General features: G+C 47.9%; 1 protein-coding gene across 1 annotated transcript in view; it reads right to left on the minus strand.

Annotated features, from left to right (window-relative positions):
- The window catches only part of HECW1 (HECT, C2 and WW domain containing E3 ubiquitin protein ligase 1), a 161,360-nt gene that overhangs the window by 109,730 nt on the left and 32,543 nt on the right, over positions 1 to 19,087 (minus strand). The window contains exon 3 of the mRNA XM_044675362.1: positions 4,691 to 4,785. Coding sequence (XP_044531297.1) covers positions 4,691 to 4,785 — 95 coding nt within the window. The remainder of the gene's footprint in view (positions 1 to 4,690; positions 4,786 to 19,087) is intronic.

Genomic DNA, 19,087 nt, shown 5'->3' on the forward strand with positions numbered 1-19,087 from the left:
CTCTTTCCTTGGTTGTTGTCCAATGCTCACCAAAAGGACTAAGACTTCAATTTGTTATCAGTCCCTTAGACATTAAGCAGATGAGAAGACTCCCATAGCACATTCTGATAGGAACAAGAAGAGAAGAGGAGGAGCCTGGTTGCCTAAAACAGAGCCCACATTGTTCCTCTTCTCCATCTTCTAGGCCTACGACGACCTTCTCTTCTTCCAATGCTTTGTGATGGGGAGAATGTGGTCTTGGCTTCTCAAAGGCTGTACTAGCAGTGGAGTGCAAGCATGGGCTAGGATCATACAGCAGGTCCCCAATTTGGCAGTCCTTTACAGCCCGGTCCTTCCAGCCTCTTTACTCCCTCTCATACATGCCACATACTAACCCTATCTGCCATTTCTCACACCCAACATGCTATTTCCCAGCTCTGAATCTTTGCCCCAGCTTCCCCCTTACCTGAAATGCCTTCTCACCTTTCCCTTTTAGAATCTCCGATTTCCTTTAGGATTCAGAGCTTAGATTCCACTTTCTATAAGTGATGCCTCTATAAATGATGATCTGCTAGCTAGCAGCAACCTCACCTCTTTGGTTATGTTGTATGGAATCTACACATCGTCTGTGTACTGATTTAGGTGCATATTTCTCCCTTTAGGATGGAAGCTCCTTGCCGACATTTTATTTTTTTATACCCCTAGAGTTTAGCACAGTGCCTGACTCAGAGCAGATACTTAATCAATGCCTGTTGGCTGACTGATGACACATTGGCCTGTCTGTCTCTGAGAACCAGGTTGGCTAAGTTTAGGAAGGTGCTTTATAGGGCTGGCTGCCAGGCAGGGAAATAAATGGGGTGAAGCCCTATTTGGGCTTACCAATAAGGATGGGGCAGGGACTCAGCAGCAACTGTTCCAGCTGCTGGATCTGGAATTAGTGGGAAAAGGGAGCTAGATGTGTGTGTATGTGCGGGAGGAGGTGCGGAACAGCCGCCCTGGTAGCTGCTTCTGTGGAGGGACTGGCTGGGGAAGGAATCACAGGCACATAACCCCTGGGGGCATGACTTTAAAAGAGCAATGGGAACCATCAGAAGACTTGGTATCAAATGCTTCACGAGGGATTTCCTAATCAGGAAGATAGGATGAATGACTTGGGAGGTTTCTGCCAGGCTAACAGAAGTAAGGCCTCAATATTCCACGCTATGAATGGCTAAGTTAAGGCAGTGAGAGGCCAGGGGAATTAGGAAGAGAAAATAAATTAGCCTGGAGTGGAATCAGGGCATGCTCCTCTGACCAAAAGGACGACAAAGAGTCCAGCCAGCAGAGAACATCAGCGTTTTTCCTATAAAAGAAGCCCAAGTCCCTGTTGTCTGAGGATGGCATCCTGGAGCATCAGGCTTTTACTGACAAGTTCTCTCCACATTAAGGCTTGCCAACAAATGCTGCTCAGCGAACCCTTCTGAGCCCAGGAGCGTTCTGCTTTTCTCTAGACTCCCCTTCACAACCAATGGGGCAGGGTCTACTCTGTGGACTTGGTGGTTGGGCTTTGGGGACTGTCTGGGACTCCATTTTTCAAAACTTTAGAGTGAGAGGAGTGGCCTCAGTGTGGAGCTGTCAACCAGAAGAGGGGCCAGACTTGGTCAGCTTGGCCCCCAAGGACAAAAGCAGAAGCACAGAAAGAAGGGGGTGGTAGCTGCCCAGGGTCAGGCTTGGCATAAGAAAGTTATTCCCATGTGGAGTGGCCAGCAGTGGGAGTGAGTCCCCCACCCCAGAGGTCTCTGGGCAGAGATGGGATGGCCACTTGCCACGTGTAGAGGATTTTAAGTTTGGGCCTCATTGGGCTGGGTACATCCCTCCCAATCGTGAGCTTCTGGAGGGCTGAGATTTCGAGGCTGTGTCTGCTGGGAGATCTCATCGTCCAACGTTCCAGATGCTTCATGAATGTTTTCGGGGTTTTAGGTGTTTGAGGCCCAGGAGGATGCCCTGGATCCGAGTGGATCCTCTCAGAGCATCAGATTCAGAGTTTGTGGGAATCAGCTGTCTTTACAGAAAATGAGATATTTGTAGAGTGACAGTGACAGGCGCTACTCTGTGTTCCTATTAACACACAGCAGGCACTCAGCGAATGCTCACCCCCTTTTCTCTTTAACAGAAGAGACCAAATGACATCTTCTGAATGCTGTGGCCAGATGTGGGTTGGGGAGCCGGGGAATGGCTTGACACTTGGGTTATACCCATTGATCTTCTTTTTCAGGGCCAATCTTGTACAACGTGGGTCTGATGGACTGTGAAATGTATAGGATGGTGACATGAATACCCAGGCTCAGAGGAGAGGCAGCTGGCCCTGGAGGATGGAGAGCTGACCCGAAAGTCAGAAAGGCCTGCCTTCAGGTGCTAACTCAGACAGCCCTTAGGGTAATGCCTGGCACACAGTAGGTGCTTTATAAATGTTTATTGATTGACAAACACTAGCTATGTGACCCTAGGTAAGTCATTAACCTTTCGGTGATCTACTTAGCTCTCTAAGACCATCTTACAGAGAAAGTACCAGCCCTCATTGACAAAGGGAATTTCTTCACATGGGAGTTCCCGATATGAGTGGAACCCCCAGTCCCTTTAACCCACAATCAGAGGATCACGGTGTAATAGGGTGGCTGATGCTCACTCATTAACTCCATTCTCCTCCTTACACAGGATCAGAGGCTTAGTGCTGGGAGAGTCTTTAGGGAAGATCTGGCAACTCCCTCCTTTTCCAGTACTTTGAGAGTCCAAGGAGAAGTGACCCAGCCAGAGTCACGCAATAATAAGAAAGAGAGGAAGGGAGGCTTGAATGAAGGTTCACCGACTCTAAGTCCTCTGCTCTTTCCTGTGGACCAAGCCCTCTCTGGCCTTTGTGGAATACTGTCTGGCAGGTATTTGGCACATATTGTCTCCTTTTGGAACCCTTTGATGGAGGTGTGCTGGGCACCATTCCGCCCACCCCTTCTACCCCCAGCCCCTGGGGGGCAGGTGATAGAGCCGAGATGCAGAGAAGTCAATGCTTGCCCAGCCTCATTACCTAGCTAGAAAGGCTTAGAGGCAGGATTTGAATTCAGGGCTCTCTACCTGCGAATCTCAGATCCTGCCCTCTATGTTGTGCCCTCACTAAGGTACCCTCCAATAGGTGGCCTGACACAGGGTTTTACGGTTTATAAAGCCCTTTACGCTCAGGCTGGGCAAGAGTGGGGCAGGCACCGAGCTGAACGCTCCTGAGACCCTCAGACTCCATGACACTCGTGAGTGTCGATTCCAGCCAGACCTCGCTCATCCTTTGGGGCTAAAATGGCTTCTTCAGGACATGACCCCTCGTCGGTAGAAAAAGGAATCCCAGCTATGTGGGGGGAGGGGGGCAAATCTGGGGGTGTGGAATTGAAGAGGGCAGGTCATAGGCCCTGAGGGGTGGCCATAGGAAGGGGCCCCTCACACTGCCATCTGGCGTTCCCCACAGTTAGCTCTGGCTCAACAGCAGCTGCAAAACCTGGAGTTTCGGCATTAGTCAGGCAGGGACTGCAGGATGCCCAGTTGCCCACACTGTGTCCTGGGCCTGTAATACTCTATACCGGCCCTCCGCTCTGGCCTAATCTCTTTTATTCTTCACCCATATTGTTCTGAGATCCGAAAGGCAGAATTCGTCACCCGTAGGGGCCCTCCAATGTATGCACCCCCACCCCATGTTCTCATCTCAGGAGGGCAGTGAGACCACTGACAAAGGATGACCAGGTGGACCATGGGGGCCTGGGCCCTGGGGACTGGGGACTGGCCTTCCAGAAGAATCCCCCAAACTTGGGCGTGCTCCTTGGTCCCTATGGCAACAAACCCCAAACCGTTCCTCCATCTGAATTGGGCCTGGGACATGGCAAGCTCCCAGACGCCAACATTTACGGCTACCCTGATCCACAGAGGCTACCATTTGGCCGTGGAAGTTGCCAGTCTTCAGTGACTGACACTAAAGCACAACTGCTTCTCCGTACTATCTGCTCCAAAGAGGCTACTCTACTGGCCCTTGGGCTTGTCTGTTGGCCCTCTGGCGACCTGATTGGCGCCCTGATTATTCCACCAGCTATTAGGCCACCACAAACCACTTCTTCAAATAAAATTCTTTTCTTCTGGATTGAAGGGAGTTTGAATGGCCCATTCTTGGGGCGAGACCCTGCTCCAAACGTGGCCGTGTTTCTCCCAGAAGAGAACAGAATTAGTTCTAGGAGGCAGGTTTGGGGGGCATCCAGAGCAGACTATTTAAAGAGAGGTCTTGGGGGAGGGGTCCTACCCGGGATAGATAGTCTGGACACCCGCACACAAAATTCATGAGCTCCTTAGAAGAAGTGCGTTGGCCAGTAACTCCAGACCAAGCCTAGACCTGGGAGCTGGTAGGGGAAGGGCAGACTGGGAACAAGTGAGGCCTTTAAGATTTTAGGACAATCTGAAAGGAAAAAATGTCCTGTAGGATTAGAGTTTATTCCTTGATGTGGCTGAGCTTCCCCACACCCTCCATGGCGGAGGCATTCCCGAGCTGTTAAAAGCACCACAGCGCTATCATTATGATTAATTTTTAAAGAGAATTAAAACTGCTCCATCCAAGTTAGAAAGAAACATGAGAGGCAGAAAGAGGGAAAAGAGGGGAGCTGAGCTGGGATGCTGAAGAGGAGGAGGAGGGGAGGCCAGGGAGACTTACGGGGGCCGCCGAGTTCTTGACGGTCACGCTGGGGGTGGTTGCCCGCAGAGCCCCACTCACTCCGTGGTAGTACTTGAAGCAAATCTTGGTTTCAGCTGCAAGAGAAGAACATGGGGCTGAAGTCAGGGGTGCCAGGGCTGCGAGCCCCAGATGGCAATTGCTAAATATTTTTAAAAACCATTTGGGCAAACTTCTCAATCAGCGCTTCGTCTCCCCCAGTGGCCAGGTGAGGGCGCTTCAAGAAGGAGCCGCCTATCTATCCTCTTCCCATCCTCTACCCCAGTGGGATCTGCCAGTGGGAGTTCTACCAAGGCCAGCCCTGGTTTCTCTCCAGTTCCAGGAGAGCAGGACAGTGTGCAGTCTCCCTGCCCCACGTATCTGACTGCGTTTTTTCTTCTTCCCTCTCAACTCTACCGTATTTGATGTTGTCGACACGTCTGGCAGTCAGTAAACCATCCTTAAGCACCTGCGTAAGCCAGGCATGGTGCTAAGCACTGGGCATACCAAGAAAGGTAAAAGACAACCCCTGCCCTAGAAGAGCTCACAGTCTAATGGGAGGGGGATGGCAACTATGTACAAACCAAGTAGAGACAGGCTAAACCAGAAATAATCAATGGGGAAGGCACAGGAATTGAGAGATCAGGAAAGCCAGGAGAGTGTTCCAGGCATAGAGGGGAGCCAGGAGATGGAGAGTTTTGTGTGAAGAAATGCAAAGATGCTAGTTGTTCTTGGATCAAAGCTCACTCTCTCCTCCTGTACTTTCTTCTGCTCTGGGTTTCCCTGACACTAATTTCTGATGATTTGTCTCTTACCTGTCTGGCTTTTCCTTAATTTCCTTTGCTGACTCAGCATCCAAATCTTGTCCCTCAAATGTCAACAGTTCCCCAAGATTCTGCCTTAGCCCTTCTTCTCTCTTCTCTGCATACTGGCTCTTGGTAACTGCCTTAGCTCTCAAGGTTAATTATCTCAATATGAACGACTTCCCCCATATTGGTATAGTCATTCCCAGGCTCTCTCCTGAGTTCCTTCATTTCCTTACCCCAGATTGCCTAATGGACATTCCGATAACTTCAACACATCTAAAACTTGATCCATGTCTTTCCTCCTAAATCTTCTCCTCGTCAATTTTTCCTATTGCCGTCAAGGGCACAACCAACCTTCTTACACCTTAGCTTTGTAATGTCAGTGGCACCTTCAGCTCCCTACCAGATGTTGCTGTCTCTGCTTTAACTTCTCTTCTAGCCACATCCTTCTCCCCAACCACACAGCCACCACCTTTGTCCAGGTCTTCATCATTCCTCGTCACTCCACCTGGATTATTGCGACAGCTAGATCTCCCAGTCTCTGGTCTCTCCTGACTCTGGTCCATCCTCCACACTGATGTGAAAGTCATTTCCCTTAAGGGCAGATACAACCATGTTACACCCCTGCTCAGCCAACTCTAGTGGGTTCCTGTTGCCTTAAAGATCAATGATAAACCCCTCTGTTTCATTTTTCAAAACCCACCCTGCCTCTCTTTCCCAGAACTATTGGACATGTGTCTTTCCCATATGCTGGCCTTCTTTCTGTTCTTCACTCATAAAACTCTCTTTCCCCTCTCTATACCTTTGTCTTGGCCATCCCTGCCCCCTGGAGCACTCTCCTTTTTACCTCCATCTTGTAGAGAGAATTTACCGAGTCTTTCTCAGTATGATCTGCATCAGTAAGAGGCAAACCAAGCACCATTCCCTGCATGAAGCCTTTCCTGATCCCTCCAGACTGCTAGTGCCTTACCTCCCACAGTACCCCTTATATTGAACACCTTGTATTTATAGGTATTTATTCACTTTATACTTAGGACATATAGTGTATGTTCTAGTCTCCCTATTAGAATGTAAGCACAGTGTGAGTAGGGATCGTTTCATTCTTTGTACTAATCCCCAGAGCTCAGCACAGTGTCTGGCACCTAGTAGGTGCTTAATAATAATTCATATTGTTCCAAGTTGTGTAAAGCATCATTAAAGACATTTACCTCATTTGATCTTCACAACAACCCTGGGAAGTAGGTGCTGTTATTATTTCCATTTTTTTTCAGTGAAAAAACCGAGTCAAACTGACATTAGGTTTGTCCAAGGTCACACTGTTACTGTGTGGGTGAGGTAGCATTTGAACTTAGATCTTCCTGCTTCCAAGTCCACCAGTCTACCCTCCGTACCACCTAGCTGCTACCTAGTTCCTTCAAAAAGTCTTGTGATTGATTAGTTGGCTAATTTACTCCACAAATATTTTAAAATGATGATTTTTGTGGGGGGCTATGAATAATTTTAACTGATTCCTTGTGCTCTATTTCAAGGAAGAACCAAAGTTGGGGTTAGACGGGGTCCCTGCCCTAGTAAGTTTGCAATCTAGCAGGGGTGCAAGATACAAACACAAATGTCCAATGATAAAAGTAGAGCCAGAGACAGGGGCAACATTCAGGGGGTGGTGAGGGCTAACGGGGAACGATTTTTACTAACTTTGGGAGAGGTTGAACGGTGGCGTAAAACATGCCTTGGGGGTGAAGCCAATAATGAAGGCATTTTGAACCTCTCCAAACTCCTGGTATAACAGGTGCTTGGAAAACATTGGTCGACCTAGAACAGTCATGACCGATGGGGATGTCCTTGTCCAAAGTATTGGCATTGGGAGAAACCTGGCAGAGAAGTGATTTCAAGGCTTAGAACTTCAGAATCAGGGAGGCACTCAGAGCTCATCCTTCTCCCACCGTTTTCTCAAGATGGGGCCAGGGCTGGAAGAGTCCTGTTGCCCTAAAACACCAGCACCAAGAGATTTCTGTACATTCGAGTCATCCAGGGACATTGAGATGATGCGATTAACATATATGTTAATATAATAATATTATTATTATATGTCATGTAATAATAATAACATGAGATTAACAGCAGAGTCCATGGTTTTAGACTTTCCTGTCTTCAGGACTATTTCCCAAGGACAGATCCCTGAGGTATCTTCTGTGCCTGATCTGGGAAAGATGGGAAGGCTCTGAGAGAGGTCATGTTATCTTTGGTTCTCGCTGAGTAGTGAGGACCCAGGGCTCCACACCAAGGGTATTTCTGAAGCTGCAGTAGCTGAGAGATGACTGGAGGCTGGGATAGCAAGGGAGCTTCAAGTTCCATTATTGGCTGTGTTTTTTTTTTCAGTGACTTTGTCATTCAGAGTTTTCCCTCCTACTTACTGTGCCCAATTCAACTCAATTTCCTTTCATTCCACACTCCATAGGCCCCATTTCTAGTAGAGTAACCTGGCAACACCAGGGTTTAAATGGAGTGGGATCATTTAGTATAGCAGAAATCGGATTCTCTTGAATTATTTCTTTTTCTTCTCCTCATCTGTGTGCTGGAACAAGGAAGAGCTGGCCAGAATGCCAGCTACACGGCTGCCCCCACTTTCCCCTGGCACCTTAGCCTTGCCCAGCATAACTGGGAGAAGACATTGCTGTAGAGTCTCCAAAGCACTATACGTATGCATCTCAGTTGCCTGGAATATAGACACAGAAGGTGTTATTACCCCATTTGAAATAAAAAAGCTGAGGCTCAAACTCCTTAAATAATTTGCCTGTGGCCACCCATGCCAAATGCAGAAGATCTTTCTGACTCTAAACTTATATTCTTGTGAGGAACACCTGTTTCATTCTTTGTATTTGTACCTCCAGCACAGTGTCTGGCACATAGGAGGTGCCTAATAAATGCTTGTTGATTGGCTACTTGACAGACATCCTCAAGGACCCCTCCTGACCTTTCAGTCAAGAGAAACTTTTTGGTAAAAAAAGGCAACACTAGCTGTCTTCTGGACCTGTCAGAAGCAACAGTAGAAAGATAAGGGACAAAGATGTCCTGTGTAAGAAAGGAATCCCAGGGGGCACAAGTTCAGTGCTCTTCTGTCTCCTTCACTTGCCAGATTAGGAGCTATAATGCTCAAGAATCTGCCAAGCCCTTATGTACATTATCCTATAGGAAGATTTCAGTGATGGATTCCAGGCTGCATAGACTTAGAGTCGGGAAGACCTGGGTTCATATTTCACCTCCATCACTGAGTTGTTGTGCTGCCTCTGGCAAAGACAACAAATTACAGATAGCCTGCAGTCACTGCCAGTTGAGGGAGTTCCTCTGTGGGGGCCAAATGGCCAGTTCATATCATCAAACAGTGTTTCTTTGATTTAACTGAAATTGCCCTCCTGCAATGAAAGCCTATTTTCTTTAATTATGCCCTCATGATTATATGGTTTTCCACTTAAAAGCAATTCCAAAGTTGTTAAGGCTCTTGTTAAGTTGTTTCACCCCCACCAACGTCCTTCCCCAATGTCACATGCCACATGCTAGCTTCTCAGCAATGGTGGTTTGGGGAGGGGCTGCTATTCACTGAACTGAGTTCAAATGATATAGAGAACTTAAAAATCCATTGTGGCCCTCAGGATTTCCTACTCCAATGGGGACTCCTCCGGGACATCCTCAGGGGAAGCATCATCCTAAACCCTCCTCTAGGAGCACAAGCTGATCCTTCTTGAACTAAATTCTGTATATCTCTGTAATCTCCAGCAAGGCCATTCCCTTCTCTAAGGAGGGTCTTAGCATCCTCATTTCTAAATCGAAGAGTTGGACCAGACAGCATCTGAGACCCTTCTAGTCTGGGATTGAGGGGTCTTGGGTCATTCAAGTTGGTAAGTACTAAATTTATGCCATTTCCATCCCTTCAAAAGGATTCAGCACCAAGGCCAGAGGAGAGTGGTTTAGTGGATAGAATGCTCTGGGCTTGGAGCCAGGAAGACCGAAGTTCAAATCTAGCCTCAGACATTTACTAGCTGTGTAACTCTAGACAAATTATTTAACCTCTGTTTGCCTCAGTTTCCTCAACTATAACATGGGAAGAGTAACAGTACTTCCCTGGGAAATCTGTTGTGATATGCACTTGGCATAGTGTCCAGTATAAAGCAGGCATCTATAAACGGCTATTCCTTTCCCTTCCCATGGGATATTTGTTGTTACTTCCTTCATGGGGAGCAGAGCTCATCGGAAATCAGATTAATTTCAGACGTGGATCCTCAAGGAAGCCAGGGAGAGCCTCTGGAAAATGCTCAACCCCAGGGTCCCTGCTCATCGGTCTCAGTTGGAGTTACCTCATTAGAGGTAAATAGATTCTATTCAGTACACCACAGCCCTCTCCCTCTGTCCAAGGCACGAAGTGTCAAAAATAACTCATGACAGATGACGTGACCTCTTGGTCCATCCTCATCCACATGGAATCATTCACCCTGACATTCAGTTTATCCCTAAAGGTGCCCCACAGGCATCACCTTTTCTCCCACACTCAGGATGCCTGACATGGATGAAATTTAATAAATATTTTATTTAATGAATTAATAAAAATGAGTTGGTATGGTGAAATTCTGACTCTGTGGAGATTTCCATGGCAACTGACAAGTCAACAGCTAAAACTCACTAATGAGCAGAAAAAAGTAAAATGAACTCCATGTTTTTAGGTCATGCTCAGATGATTTCCTCAGAAAGGTGAAGGAGTGACAGGTGGGGGCACCCTGGAAGTGCCTACTCATCTGCTCCAAGAATGGCACTGGGAGTTTGCCTCAACACTTTCACTGAACTGCAGAACTGATTGGCTGGTGTTTGATTTGGGAATTCCACAAATACTTGGTCAAGGTAGTGCCAAAAGGACAAATTCCATCCCTTACAAAGCAATGATGTTGGGGTCTCTTTTCTGCAGCCTCTGGGAATCCCAGGGCTCTCCCATTGCTTCTGACTGTGTGCCTTCCCGCCTCCACATGGCTATTTTTGGAGTCTGTCAAAGGTCTTGTTATCCACACCTTTCTCCTCCCATTCTGAGGCGTCTACATACTCCCTGGGTCTTTGCTTTCCTTTATTCTCAGCAAGATCCTTGTCCAAGCCTGGGCAGGCATCATTCAGTCTCTAAAGATGAGTCTTATGTCTCTCTGGTTTCCCAAGATGGTAGCCATTTCCTTGTCATCAGCTTTGCCTTGAGACCCTCTAGTGATGGTTCTCATGGCTAGGAAGTTTCTCCTGAGAGCCAGCCTAACGCTGCCCCTTTGCAGCTCTCCCCATGAGTGCAAACTCTGCCTCGTGGCACCCAGCCGAACAAGACTAATTCTTCTCTCATGGGACAGTTGTTCTGTGACTGGCTGATAGCTGTCAAGTCCTCCAAAGTCTTTTCTCTTCCAGTCTATGCAGCCCTCGGACCCCTCATTGGTGTCATTTCTGGTCCTCTTTCCCCTTTGGGGGCTGGGACTGGGGAGGCTTGGTTTCCTGTGGAGAGCTTCGAGGTTCTATTTGATTTGAGCAGGCTGGTCATCAGTGGAGGGGACTGCCCATGAGCAGAGGGCTGCTCTGCAAGAACAGACAAGTACCTGGTCTGCCACTTATGCTTTTTTTTTAATTAAAAAAATTTTTAAACCCTTAACTTTTGTGTATTAGCTCCTTGGTGGAAGAGTGGTAAGGGTGGGCCATGGGGATCAAGTGACTTGTCCAGGGTCACACAGCTGGGAAGTGTCTGAGGCCAGATTTGAACCCAGGACCTTCTGTCTCTAGGCCTTACTCTCAATCCACTGAGCTACCCAGCTGCCCCCTACTTATGCTTTCAAAGGATTGTCTGATGGGCACTGAGAAATGGTGGGGGAGACGGAGAGAGAGAGACAGAGACACCCACAGAGAATGATGGAGACAGACAGGTTTCTCAAGTGCTTCAAGTACCAGCAACTGGGCTGGCTAACAGAGGCCATCTGACTTGCCCAGAGTCACCCAGGCCACATGTTTCAGAAGGAGGACTTGCATGTGGGCTTTCTCAGCTCCAAGGCCTGCCCTGGATTCACTACGGCAGACTGCCTCTGTGTTTGAAGTTTCCCACTACATGTGGAGTTTCATTTGGGCCAGTGGCCATTAGGGCAGCAGGTGGTACCACAGCAGACAGAGGAGAGGCCTGGAGTTGGGAAGTTCTGAGTTCAAATCAGGCCTTAGATTATTCCCTGCTGTGTGACCCTGGGCATCTGCCTAAGTTTCCTCAAGAGTAGAATGGGGATACTAATGGCATCAGTCTCTTAGGGCTGTTATAAGAATAAAATGGGATTATGTTTGTAAAGCCCTTACTACAGTGTGTACAGTAGGGGCTACATAAATGCCTGGTCCCTTCCCCTTCCCAGTGAAGTGATTGAGGGAAGAATCTAGAAGGGACAGGAGACTCTTCTCTTTGCTCAGTCAGAATCTGAGCTTTATTTCCACTTCATCTGACAATAAAAATGGAGACCAGTTTCACATAGAAGCAACTGGGTGGGTGGGTGGGAACGAGATACGTTGTGACCTGGTGTCTCAGGCCAACGGAGAGTCCTGTGTGCTCTGGAAGGCTCTGGGTGCACCCCTAGGGTTCAAGGAGGGTTCAGCAGAGACAACGATTAGAGAGTGGGGACCCGCTTCACTGCTACCTTGAAAATAAAAATGACAGGATGGTGAACACAGACAGGCAGAGGGACAGGTCATCTCTGAGCAGCAGAAATATTTCTCGAAAAAGCAAGGCTGGACAAGAGAGTTTTTAGGTGTCTCTTGGGAGAACTGTCTAAAATCTGCCCAGTATGGGAAAAGGACATCCAAACACAGTGTGTGAGTGTGTGTGTATGAGAGAGAGTGTGTGTGTGTGTGAGAGTGTGTGTGTGTGTGTGAGAGAGAGAGTGAGTGTGTGTGTGTGAGAGTGTGTGTGAGAGAGTGTGTATGAGAAAGTGTGTGTGAGTGTGTGTGTGAGAGAGTGTGTGTGTGTGTGTGAGAGAGTGAGTGTGTGTGTGTGAGTGTGTGTGAGAGAGTGTGTATGAGAAAGTGTGTGTGAGTGTGTGTGTGAGAGAGAGAGAGTGTGTGTGTGTGTGTGTGTGCTGGACTTGAGGTTTGATGCACTTTTTTTACTTTTACCTTCCATATTAGAATCAACACTGTGTATTGGTACCAAGGCAGAAGAGTAGTAAGGGCTGGGCAATGGGGGCTAGGTGACTTGCCCAGGGTCACACAGTGAGGAGGTATCTGAGGCCAGATTTAAACCAAAGACCTCCTTCTCTAGGCCTGGCTTTCAATCTGCTGAGCCAGTTAGCTGTCCCCAATGTACTTTCTCTGTTCTCAGGGCTTCTTAATTCCAAAGCCAGCTCTGTCTAATGATAATAATGATAATGATAAGAACAATAATATTTATATTGCACTTTAAGATTTGCATTACAAATATTACTTCATTTGATCATCCCAATAAACCTGTGAGGCAGGTGCTAATATTATTGTCATTTTTTGGATGAGGAAACTGAGGCAGGCAGAGGGTAAGTGATTTGTCCAGGGTCACACAGCTACGATGTATAGGAGGTGGGATTTGAATTAAGGTCTTTCTGACTCCAAGTAAAGCACTCTACTCCCCAGTGCTTATAGATATAGCACTCCTTTAAACAAGAGTGATTCCCCTGGATGATATCACTGGACACATATATGACTCCCACAGAGGTGGGCTGACCGTTGATCCTAGGTGAAGATAAACTGACTTGGGGCCAAAGTGTGACCTTTTATCTGTAAAAAGTCAAAGGGCCATCAGAAGACCTGAAGGTACTGCCCAGCTCCTTCCCAGAGGATTTAGGCAAGAATTGAACAAGAAATTCTGTATTTCCGTATTTCTAGGATATTTTCAGGTTTGCAAAACTCTTTACCAACATCTCATTTCGTAATAACCCTGTGAGGTTAGTGCTGTTGATATTTTTTACAAAGAGGGAAATTGAAGCTCACAAGTTGAGATGGTTTGCCCAGGAGTGTGTCAGGCAGCCAGCTCTGCCATGGAGGGGGAGGCCATGGGCCCCTCAAAGGGTAAGTCCCACCTGCCACCACCAGTCCTAGCTGTGAAACGATCCCGGCTCACTTTGGGGTGAGCAGTTGTCTAATTGCCTTGCTTCAGTGAAAGCCCAGCCGAAACACATTGGTTCACTTCCTACAAAAAGTCTTTCCCGACTGTCTGGTTGCTGGGGCTCTCCTCAAGTCACTTTGTATTTACTGATCTGTTTATTTGTTCTTCTGTCTGCCAGTGGAATATAGGCTCCCGCACATAGTAGGTGCTTAATTAATGTTTGCTGGATTGACCTGGATTTGCATCTTTGAATGGAGCTAGAAATGCCAATGTGCTTCTTAGACCTTAGCAGTCAGTTAGTCAACAAACACTTATTATGTTCCTCCTGAATGCCAAGTACTGGGGATAAAAAAGAGGCCAACAACAGTCCCTGCCCTCAAGGAGTCCATCCCTCAACATGGGGGACAACATGTGAACACATATGTACAAAATGAAATATTCTCATCTTTGGGGGAGCTGTGTGTGTGTGTGTGTGTGTGTGTGTGTGTGTGTGAGAGAGAGAGAGAGAGAGAGAGAGAGAGAGAGAGAGAGAGAGAGAGAGAGAGAGAGACNAGAGAGAGAGAGAGAGAGAGAGAGAGAGAGAGAGAGAGAGAGAGAGACAGAGACAGAGACAGAGACAGAGAGAGAGAGAGACAGAGAGAGACAGAGAGAGAGACAGAGAGAGAGACAGAGAGAGACACTGAGATCTGGCTGGCCATCGTACATTTTTGTGGGGCTGGGAGATGGAGTGAGCCCAAAGGCTTTCCCAGTTGTTTTATACTGTGAGAAGCGGATGAGGTCGAGCGTCTCTCCCGATGGTGTGATGCAAAGACTGAGGAGGACTCCTTTCCCCACGTTGAGCATCACTTCCTTCTGAGTCACTGTGGGGCCAAAATAACTCACCCACGTTCCTCGGGGACCAACATGGCACCGTTGCTTTCTTTGCAGAGTGAGCAGTGTGGTGGCTCAGGGGATTTATTAACTTTCTTCTCGCTCCACTCCCTGATTTATTTATTTTAGCAGACAGGCAGATCCTGTACTTTCCACATTGGCCTCCTCCCTCCTCTCTTCTGGCTCAAACGTTGCTTGACTTTGAGTTTTTTAAAGAGGAGAAAGCAGGGTTGATTCATCAGTCAATCGACAAATGTTTATGAAGAGCCTACTGTGTGCCGGGCATTGTGCTGAGCACTGGGGTGCAAAGACAATAGTGACAGTCCCTGCCCTCCAGGAGCTTATGATCTATTGGAAGCTGGAGTCAGGAGGGAGCAGCATGGGAATCTTGCCTCCTGAACTTACTTGCTGTGTGACTATGTGAAAGTCACTTTGTACCTCTGGATCTCGGTTTTTTTCTTCCATCAGAAGGCTGCAGGAATCAAGTCTGAGGTCTTCATTTGACCAATAAGGAAGCTGAGTTTCAGGGAAGTTAAACTCAAGGTCATTTGGGTAGCAATCAGAGCTGGTGGGACTTGAACCCAGATCCTCTGGCTTTAGAAGCAGTCCTCTTTGTACGAAACGCCTTTGAAAGGGAGAGAATAATCCTTGTAGGGCATTCCTTGTGGGGTTCAAATGAGCCAGCATAAGGTGTTAAGCAGTGTGTATATTTTAAAGAATTCTACAAATGGCAGCCCTTCCTGCTTTGATACCAATTCACCTCCTCTGTGCAGCCTTCCCTGGTTTCTCTAGCCCATACCTTTCTCTGTGTCCTCTGACATTGCCTGATACTTAGAATCCCAGTCTCTGAGCTGAGAAGGCCCTCAGTGCTGGGTCTCCACATTATGCCCCCCTGGCAGCCCAGCTCCTGGCCTCCTGCTTGGCACAGAGCAATGTCCCATCTCCATGAACGAGGTGGCTATTTCTGGACTCTCGAGGCAACACAGCGGCTTCCTCTCGCCAGCAGCTTATGAAGCCCAGAGCCTGGGAGTCAGGGCACAGAGCGGGGCAGCCTGGGCATTCTGCTCGGCGGCTAAGCCTCGCCACACTCCATTCTCATCCCCTCGAGGTGCTGCTCCTTGGCAGGGACAGGAGAGAGCAGGCAGCCACGGCAGGGCAGCTAGCTGGCGAGAGATGCATTGAAAGGACAGCCCCCTCCCCAATCGCTGGAGCAGGGGGCATGAGGGCAGAGTGAGGGGAGGAAGCCCCAAGGTGGGGTGGAACAGGGAAAAGCTTCTCTCTGCTTGCTGCTATCAAGGCATCCTGATTCTCAGCTCTCAGGCAGCCCAGCATCTGTCTCCTTCTGACTCGCAGGTCCTGTGGTGCTGACGCTCGGTCTATATTTAGCATGCCTGGCACCGGCTCCTTCTCCACCAGCTCTGGCCTGGGGTTCTGCTGGCAGACAGGGGCACTATGGACTCCTGCCTCTCTTTCCCAGCCTTCCTTAGGCTCTGCCCTCTCAGGCCTCCTTTGCACAGACTCTGGTTTTCTTTCCCCCTCTGGTAACAGTGCCCATCCTTCACCTAGGGCAGAGGAGAAGCCTGACTGGGCAAGAAGAGACATCCCTGTGGTGAGACAAAGCAACTCCGGGAAGATGACGCCAGGACCTCCCCCAGAGAATAAACTTTCCAGGTGGCTGAGGCCAATGCCAAACCAGAGACCCCAGAGGCATCTTCTAGGGCAGTTGCCCAGAAGGATACGGGCTCTCTGGATCCTCATATGATCCCATGCTAAAAACGATGAGATCGGAGATGAAAGGTTTGCATTGATTCAAAAGGATGGGATGAGCACCAAGGGAGAAGAGCTTGGAGAAAGGGGTTCAACTATGTTCTTGGACCCTGCCTAGTGGTGTGAGCCTGGGCAAGTCACTTCAGCTCTGTTGCCTCCATTTCCTCATCTATATAGTGGGGATATAGCAGTAGCTACCTGCCAGGTTTTGTGAGGATGAAATGAGGTCATCTTTGTAAAGCATTTTGCACATTTTAAAGTCATACAAATGCCAGCTGTTAATGTGACTGTTACCGAGGGCAGAAGCCTTTCCAGAGGGCACAGTGAGGAAGGCCAAGGCTTAAATGCCCAGGGAGGAGAATATGAGGAGGGGCAGGAGGAGGACAACTTGTGGCCACGTTGGACAACCTAGTATCATGAGATCCAAGAATCTGGCCTCCACATTATGAACAATGACCAGGAGATGGAGTGGGGGTAGGGAGACCCTCTAGGGTCCTGGCATCCAGGAGAGTGAAGGGTCTTGAGTCCATATCCTTTGAGAATCTGTTGAAGAAACTGGGTATATTCAGCCAAGAGGAGAGAAGCCTGGGATGGGGGCTTAAAGGGGGTGCAAAGGGCTGTCTTCAAGTATCAGAAGGGTTAGTATGGGAGGAGGAGAGACTAGACTTGTTCTGGTTGGTCTCCAGGGGCAGAACCAGGAGGTGGTGAAGGGCAGAACCAGGAGCTGCATAGAGGCAGATTTAGGCTAGCTATTGAGAAAAACTGGCTAGCAATGAGAGTGGTCCAAGAGGGGAATTGGCAGCTGTTGTTCTGTCATGTCTGACTCTTCGAGATTGTGATTTGTTTCCTTGGTAAAGATACAGGAGCAGTTTGCCATTTCCTTCTCCAGGTCATTTGATAGATGAGGAAACTGAGGCAAACAGAGTTAAATGACTTGCCCAGGGTCATACAGCCTCAGTAAGTGTCTGAGGCCAAATTCAAACTCATGAAGAGGAGTCTTCCTTCCCTCTTTCCTTCCTTCCTTCCTTCCTTCCTTCCTTCCTTCCTTCCTTCCTTCCTTCCTTCCTTCCTTCCTTCCAAAATAGCCCTAGAAATCTTTGAAGGGAGCTGCCATGGCTCCCAAAAGTCTTTTCCCTTCAGTTCTTCCAACTAGACCTTACCTGGCATGAATTTGAAGCCCATCAGCAGCCTGGTCACCAACCCCTTCTGGTCACTCTCCAGCTTGTCAGTGCGTTCCTAGAATTATTCACAGTATTCCAGAGATGGCCTGACCCAGTCAGAGGACTGACTGCTCCAGCTCTCATCCTGGGATCTGGCTCAAAGCATCCTCTAGTACCAGGAACTCTTCAGATTGAAAGCCATCATTGTTGTATTTTTGGAAGTTGTCTTTTCTTGCAAAGACTGTACTTTCAATTGCCAGTGCTCAGTATTTCAGTTCCATTTTGGGTCTCATGAGCTTTTTTCAGGCTGTCCTGGGCGTCTGGGTACAATTTAAACCATGGTTTCTATGGGAATGGAAGTTTCTAGCTGACTTACGAATCACTAATATCCCAGCGAGCTGCTTGTATGTGAGGATTTCTGTTACCTCAAGTTTTAGTCATGTTCTGCCTTTATCCTCAGAAGTTCCAAAGGTTCTAACTTTAGTATGTGAAAGCCTGAACTCATTCCAAAGACTTTCTGGTCTTACTCCTCCATTTTACCCCACTATGACTACCACATTAATTCCCATCCAGCCATCCCCCTCACCTCGTCCCCCAAATCATTTCCCTCGTGCTGTCAGTTCTTCCTCTACAACAATCGCCACATCCCTTCCCTGCTTTATGATCCCACCTTTGCCTCACCTTCACCTGTTTTCAGCTGGTCTGCTGCTCTAAGATCTGTGAACTGGTCTTCCTGACTCCAGTCTCTCCCCTCTTCCTTCACGCAACTACCAAAAGGTCTCCCTCACACTCAATTCCAATTATGCCATCCCCCTGTCTGAAAACTTCCAGGGGCTTTTCATTGGCAAGGGATGAAGCCTCCACTCAAAGCCCTCCATGATCTGGTTTTATCCTTTCCAGGATCAAAGTCTAAGAATGGAATCCTTGAGCATTCTTGGAAGAAAAGCAGAAAGAAGAGAAAGATTACAATTATAGCAAGTCTTTGCAGACCAACAGGTTGTTTTAGAGAATTGTGTTTGTAAGTCAGCCAAAAATAGACTTTCCCATAGAAACCATGCTATAAATTAATTGTACACAGATTCCTAGCACAGCCTACAGGAGCCTATCAAAGACTGGAGACTTTCCAGGATTTCATACTTCTCCCCTTCATGTGTTGTGAGCTCCCAAGAAATCAGACATCTCCCTAGTTCCCTGGCCTTGCCTTGCACTTTCTTACCCCTAAGTATTTGCACACAGTATCCTTCATCCCTAGAATGGGTTGACCCATTGAAACCCTTCTCTTACTTCCTTAAGATCCAAGCCAGGTTGTACCTCTCCCTCGGCACCTTCCTTAATGCCTTCTCCCTTTGACTCTCCCAGATCATCTCTCAGGGAGGTCATTGTATGCTATTGGAACAACTGGTAGGTCCATCTCATCCTTCTCCCAATGCAATCCCCAAAGAATTTACTGAGTTCCAGACTCTGAGCATACCAACACAAAAATGCCAAAGCCTCTGCCCTTGAGAAGCTGGTATTCTACTGGCACATGCCAAATTATATCTTCCTTCCTTCCTTCCTTCCTTCCTTCCTTCCTTCCTTCCTTCCTTCTCTCTCTCTCTTTCTTTCTCTCTTTTTCTTTCTTTCTTTCTTTCTTTCTTTCTTTCTTTCTTTCTTTCTTTCTTTCTTTCTTTCTTTCTTTCTTTCT

This window comes from Gracilinanus agilis, chromosome 1 (assembly GCF_016433145.1).
Source record: "Gracilinanus agilis isolate LMUSP501 chromosome 1, AgileGrace, whole genome shotgun sequence".
In the NCBI taxonomy this organism is placed as follows: domain Eukaryota; kingdom Metazoa; phylum Chordata; class Mammalia; order Didelphimorphia; family Didelphidae; genus Gracilinanus; species Gracilinanus agilis.